The sequence below is a fragment of the Ziziphus jujuba genome, chromosome 8 (genome assembly GCF_031755915.1).
Source record: "Ziziphus jujuba cultivar Dongzao chromosome 8, ASM3175591v1".
Taxonomy (NCBI): Eukaryota; Viridiplantae; Streptophyta; class Magnoliopsida; order Rosales; family Rhamnaceae; genus Ziziphus; species Ziziphus jujuba.
Window position 1 is genome coordinate 24,265,571 of NC_083386.1, and position 7,217 is coordinate 24,272,787.

At 33.0% G+C, this 7,217-nt stretch overlaps 1 protein-coding gene across 2 annotated transcripts; it reads left to right on the top strand.

Annotated features, from left to right (window-relative positions):
• The first annotated feature begins 2,393 nt into the window (after positions 1-2,393).
• On the top strand, positions 2,394-7,217 carry LOC107414286 (acid beta-fructofuranosidase 1, vacuolar). Of its 2 annotated transcripts, XM_048469801.2 has the most exons (7): positions 2,394-2,993; positions 3,259-3,267; positions 4,697-5,553; positions 5,802-5,963; positions 6,073-6,296; positions 6,399-6,486; positions 6,601-7,217. In XM_048469801.2, the coding sequence occupies exons 1-7, from the start codon at positions 2,603-2,605 to the stop codon at positions 6,802-6,804; spliced, it is 1,935 nt and encodes a 644-aa protein (XP_048325758.2). In that variant the 5' UTR covers positions 2,394-2,602; the 3' UTR covers positions 6,805-7,217. The 2 variants fall into 2 exon arrangements, with proteins under 2 accessions (XP_048325758.2, XP_060675939.1); XM_060819956.1 differs by lacking the exon at positions 3,259-3,267.

The following is a 7,217-nucleotide window of genomic DNA, read 5'->3' on the forward strand; positions in this document are numbered from 1 at the left end:
TTAACTCATTCAATCTGTAATTTAAAAAAAAATAAAAAATAATTCTATTCCAAGTAAGTAATATTATATTTTGTTTTGACTGAGTTTACAAAAATCAGAAATAATCTGCTCTCAGTGGTGGCATAATTGGACTTCGGAAAAATAATCCCTAAGATAGGCAACTTTATATATTTCCTAATAACAAGACCTATTTTTTATGACTCCTATCACAATTAGACCCCACAAAGGGGATGGCTGCAGAGATACTCTTACCATTATAATTATTAAGCGACAAAAATGATAACATCATATTTATGGCTTTATATTGGAATATTATATTATAGCAACACAAACTTTGACTGCTACAGCTTCGAATTTAATCACCACATAATTAAAATATTTATATGATATGGTATTTGCATTTTCAATATTCATCATTTTCTTTGTATTGGCTCTTTTTGTTTTTATTTTTTGGTGATATTCTCTTTGTATTGTTTTTCTTTTTCATAATTATTGTTATTATTATTATTTTGATAAATTTCTTTGTATTGGCTTTGGCAAGTATACAACCACCCAACTTAATTGACGACGATGATTAAAAAATAACAACAATAAAGCAATTGATGACCTATCCAAAAATTCAGTGATCCTAAGACTGCCACGTCTTTGCATGTGGGGCCCTCTTTAGTTTTCATTTTCATCACGTGATGATCATGGGGTATGGTAGGATGGTGATCACATGATCTTGATGACGAGTGGAAGATCCAACTTATTGGAATTAATGAATAAAAAAGGTTTGTGCATGTTCAGTGCTTTACTAGAAGGTATATTGTTATTTAAAAAAAAAAAAAAAGAAAAGAATTAGAAAGTATGTTTTCACCCCAAAAAAAAAAAAAAAAAAACACATAGAAGTAATTATTATATTATTATTTAACGTTTTAATCATGTGAGAATTCCAATTCAAAATTATTATAGAATCAATTGGCATAACAAACCTATAAATTTAACAAATTGTTAAGAAAGTTTAATAAGCAATGATCCCATGCCCACAGAAATCAGGTATTTTGCTTTGCATAGAATCATTGTGTATGATCTGCTTCCGGAAAATTCCTAGTAGGTATTTGTTAAATTTACAAAACCAAAAGAGTAATACTCAGTCGTAATATCTTTCGTTCAAAAAAGAAAAAAAAAAAAAAAAAGGTTCCAATATCTTCGGTATTGAATTATAAATTTTATTCTCTAATTTGTAAAAATATTTATATTAAATAATTATTGATATAATTATAAATTGATATGATAAAAATACCTACCAAATTAGGGGGAAAAAAATTTAGAAAACTGACCCAAGCTACCATCATTTTTTTTTTTTATTGATTTTTTTTTTTAAAGGAGCTACCATATAAAGATCGACCAGCACTTTTTATGGTAGAATAATTAATTTGAAAATTTCACGTCCTTCACCGTAATTTTTGGTAACCACCTTAATATTCAGAATACATTAGTTGTCATAATTTTTTTTCTATTTTTCAACGATAAGTTTGAAAAAAAAATTACCAAATAAAAGTTGTCTTTTAAAATATAGAAATTTGTTTCCTTCCAAAATATATATATATATTTATATACATATTAATTTTTTTCTCTAGTGAATTATATTCTCAACACACATCATATCTGATTTGTTAGTGACAGGGATTAGTTTAATAGGTTGACTAGAAGATTAGGAAATCTCAAGAAGTATAGGTGGAAAAAAACACGTGAATGAAAATTAATTCTAAGTGTACAAATCTTTCCAAGGAATTTTCAATTTTCTTAATTGAAATTCCATGAATTAACCACAACAGCAACTTCATAAAAAGTTGAGTGGTCGGTCGACTTTTTAACAGTCAAGATTATCGAAGACTGTTCTGCATTAGACACCAAATTCTTGCCATCATACAAGTAATTTAAACCCTCCACTGTTTTTCAAAAAAAAAAATATATATATATATATATACGAAAAATTTCTAATGAACAAATCCCTAATTTTATTAATTAAGATGAATGCTTATACGATAAATTCTATAGATGCTTATGCGATAAGTACTAAATACTAAGAACGTGATAATACATAAAGATACATGAAGAGTAAAACCCTTGAATTAAGAATATTTAAATAGTTTTTGAGACGTGCAAAGAGTTTCTAACCAAAATTAAATAGTAAATAGTAAAGGTTAACCCCAAGAGGACCAAAAGCATACTTACAACATCTTAACCGAAATCGTACTGATTTCCTAATTGAACTAATAAACATCAATTTGTGTAAAAAAAACCCAAATGCCATGCTATTTTCCTTTAGGCTTCATGTGTCCTGTCGTATTCACTATACAGTGTACCCACATGAGTTGCCCTCTTTCCTTCTATTTCTCTCCGGTTAAATTGGACAACAACCAATCCTCGCTAATATTCCATTCTCAAATCAGTGAAAAAAAACTCCATAAAAACAAAAACACCCCCACCCTAACCACAACCCAGAAAGCAGCTAATGGGGTCTCCGATTTCTTCCTCTATTTTTCTCTCTTTATAAACCCACCATTGTTTTTTTTATTTTTTTCAACTCACTCCTCATATACACACTCATTAAAATATGGATGCCCAAAAATCCCTCCGTGATACTCAACAAGCACATTACACTCTCTTGCCGGAATACCCTTCCGTCGCCGGACCTCCGGTGACCCGTAGGCGAACCCTAAAGGGTTGTGCTTTGGTAATTGCTTCGGTCGTTTTTCTCATGTCTTTGGTGGCATTGATTCTTAGCCAAAGCCAAGAACTTTCCCAGAAACCGGTTGAAAAAGACGGTTCAGTACCATTGGTTACAAATACTACGTCGTTTTCAGAGCCTAGAGGGGTTGCACAAGGTGTCTCAGCGAAATCGAACCCATCTCTTTCCGATGAACTTTCTTACAATTGGACAAATGCTATGTTTTCTTGGCAAAGAACATCTTACCACTTTCAACCAGAGAAGAATTGGATGAATGGTAGGTCTAACCCCTCCAAAAAAAAAAAAAAAACTCTGTTTTCTGCCTCTTAAATTTTATTTTCTTTCTTTTTTTGCTTTTAATGGTAGGTAAGATTTTGCTTTATGATTGAGTACTTTCTGAATTCCACATCAATCTTTTATTGCTTTCAAAATATTGAGAACTTGTTGTGTTTGTTATTTTTGTTTCAATGGTGCTTAATCATACTTCATTGTCATACTTCTTTTTTTCTCTGGTGGGGGAATTCCGATTGGCTCTGCTTCAGATCCTGATGGTAAGTGATTCTTACGAAATCCCTTCTTTTTTTTTTTGGTAACTTTTTTTATTAGCAGAATCTGTTCAGACAAAATTAAAAAGATGCATGCTTAATTAAACACAAAATTCACATATATAATACAAAAAGTGAATACTAACTACGAAGTTAATAGTTTAGTACAGTTCCTCCAATTTGTTATGTTTTTGTTTCGTACCGTTTCTCCAATGTAGTATATTCTTTCGTTTATCTTTTATGTCTAAAAAGAAAGAAGATATACCAATGCATTAGGAAAATTTATTTTTTTTGGGTAAATTATGTATTAGGATGTTAATATATAACATACCTTGTTTTATTTATTTGTTTATATATTTATTTTTTCCCTTTTTTGAAAAAATAAAAAATAAATAAATTTGGATAGCTAGGAAGACGGAAAAATTGGACTAGATAACAAGACATGGGTCTGTGCGACTTTGTGCCAAAAGATTGCAAATAATTGGTTCGCTAAAATTTTCTGTTTGTGTCAATAATTTAGTGCATAATCGATTGGTCTTTGTAGAATGGCTTTTTGCTTTCTGAGTTGTCGACCAATCAGAGAAGGAAACTGCCTCAGAAGCAAAAGGGCCCACCTATACCCTTGACCTGAGAGATAATAGCCAATAAAACTTAGCCATGTGGCATTTTATACAAATATAGTCATCTACGCACACTGCCATCTACTAGCGCCTGGATCCACCTAACCAAACATGGTGCAATTAGGTAGAAGTCTGGAAGGGGCTCTAAGAGTGATTCAAAAGAAAGTTCTCCTATCTACTTAAATTTATGATTTAATTGTTGGTTTGTTTCATCGTATTATAGTGGGATATAAATTTAATGTGGAGATTTCATAATAAAAAAAAAAAAAAAAGTCCACATGAATAAGAAAATTTTCCTGTTTATGGTTAGTATGTTCCCATTGAAAATTTTACCCCCCCCCCCCAAAAAAAAAGTTTCTATTGAAAAATTATTTATTTAGAATTTTTTTTTTCCTTACTTAGTGCCTTTTCTTGGAGTAATTCTAGTATGGTTTAAAATCGTTTTTTTCTTTTTTGGCATAATTTTATGAACATATCAAAATGCATGTTTAATCTTTATTCTTTTGAAATCTTATATCTTTTGCTTTTATTTTAGCTAAATGAAAGCATAAGAGAAGAGAGACTCTGACTAGTAGGTGAAATATTAGTTTGGCATTCCTGCCGAAATACCTATCTTTTTAATGTCCAAAATCAAATATACCAATCTGCATACTACTAATAGAATAAAATGATCTATTTACCCAAAAAAAAAAAAAAAAAGAATAAAATGATCATTACCAAAAAAAATGACCTATAAAATCATTGATTTTTCTTTATAATGTGACAAAATGATTGTTGATTGGGGCAAAATATTGCATGGTTTTTTTCTTTTTTAGGTCCATTGTTTTACAAGGGATGGTATCACCTGTTCTACCAGTACAATCCGGATTCAGCCGTGTGGGGCAACATAACATGGGGCCACGCTGTATCAACGGACCTGATCCACTGGCTCTACCTCCCGATCGCCATGGTTCCTGATCGGTGGTATGATATCAACGGCGTATGGACCGGCTCAGCCACCATCCTCCCTGATGGCCAAATTGTAATGCTCTATACTGGATCCACCAATACAACTGTGCAGGTTCAAAACCTTGCCTACCCTGCCAACCTATCTGATCCCCTCCTCCTTGATTGGGTCAAATACTCCGGTAACCCGGTCCTGGTTCCCCCACCCGGTATTGGCTATAAAGACTTCCGTGATCCGACCACTGCATGGATTGGACCCGATGGGCAATGGCGGATCACAATTGGATCAAAGATCAATAAAACAGGCTTATCACTTGTATACAAAACTACTGATTTTATCCACTATCATCTTTCGTACAACTTGTTGCATGAGGTTCCGGGCACGGGCATGTGGGAATGTGTGGACTTCTACCCGGTTTCTACAAACGGGTCAAAGGGTTTGGATACGTCCGTAAATGCGCCGGGAGTTAAGCACATTTTAAAGGCTAGTTTGGATGACACAAAAGTTGATCACTATGCAATTGGAACCTATTACGCGGGGAATGATACATGGGTACCCGATAACCCGAAGGAAGATGTGGGCATTGGGTTAAAGGTGGATTATGGAAGATACTATGCATCCAAAACATTTTATGACCAGAACAAGGAGAGAAGGATTCTGTGGGGTTGGATTAATGAAACTGATACTGAATCCGATGACCTCCGAAAGGGTTGGGCGTCCGTACAGGTATATTTACATTTTTTACACATTTCAAATAACTATAAATTCAAAGAAATTTTTTTATATAAAATACCAAATTGAAAACCATTTAAAACATTTTTTGATTTTTTGATTTTTCCTTTCATATTGAGATTTACCTGATAAATTAGAACAAGCCAAGCACAGAATAATATAGCCAAAAAATCAAAAAACAACAACTCTTATAATTTCTTATTGGATTTTGTGGATAACTTCTCGTTGCATAAATTTAACAGACAATTCCAAGAAATGTTTTGTTTGACAATAAGACCGGAACCAACATACTTCAATGGCCAGTGGAAGAGATCGAGACCTTGAGACTGAACAGTAGTGAGTTCAACGAGGTGGTTGTTGGACCCGGTTCGGTTGTGCCACTTGATATTGGCACAGCCACACAGGTTTGGCTACTGTACCTTAAATCTAAATTGGGTCATAATTTTTTTTTTTTGGGAGATATTAAGGTAGATTTTAAGGTTGGGTCCTAAAATGTTTGTTTTTGCTTTGCAGTTAGACATATTTGCGGAGTTTGAAGTAGAAAAATTGGAATCAGAGGAAACAGAGAACGATGCCACTGGTTGTGGTCGTGGTTCTATAGAAAGGACCAAGTTAGGACCATTTGGCATTTTGGTCATCGCGGACGACTCACTATCAGAGCGAACCCCGATTTTCTTTCGCCTTCACAATTCAACTGGTGGGGATGTCACTACTTTCTTCTGCGCGGACGAAACAAGGTTTGTTAATATCTTGAATCTTCAGTTTTGTTTGGAATTTTGAAGGAAAGAAACAAAAATGGTCAAAATTTAATCCTTAGCACTTTGTTTTTCCAATGACAGATCTTCTATAGCTCCTGATGTTCTGAAAAGGGTTTATGGAACTGAAGTTCCTGTTGTGGATGGTGAAAAACTCTCTTTTAGAGTTTTGGTAAGTGAAAAGAGACTCTTATAAAATTGATCATGAAAATCAAATTAGCTTTTTAAAAAATTGAAAAAATAAAATAAAATCTAAGATTTAAAATGATTGGAATGTGGATTTCAGGTTGATCATTCAATAGTGGAAAGCTTTGCACAAGGAGGGAGGAGAGTTATCACATCGAGGGTTTATCCTACGCAAGCAATTTATGGTGCAGCGAGGATTTTTTTGTTCAACAATGCCTCCGGAGTCAATGTTAAAGCCAACCTTAAGATATGGCAGCTCAATTCAGCCTTTATTCATCCTTTTCCATTCGACCAAATTCAATGAACAACTTTCTAATTATGCCTGCTGAGCTATAGATATATTGTTTGTATCAATCATTATTGTTCATTTCAATTGGTTGGCTGTTCATCAAAAAAAAAAAAAGAAAAACAAAAAAAATGGTTGGCAATTTGCATTCTGTTTTTAAGCTTGTACTTCTGCTGTGTAGCTTGGTTTTGATCCTGATATTTTCCATGTCCAATAGTATAGGACAGCCAAAAGAAGAAGTACCAAAACAAATCCTATAAAAAAAAATTTCAACAAGTTGAAAACTTGAAAGAGGTATTTTAAGCAGATTTAATGAAGGCTAAGAAAGAGAGTTACATGTGTATCTGCCAAGAATTAGGATATGGTTTTAAAAGATCTCAACTTGTATTAGTTTTCCTTTTCATATAACAGATCTAAGTTTTTCATGGTTC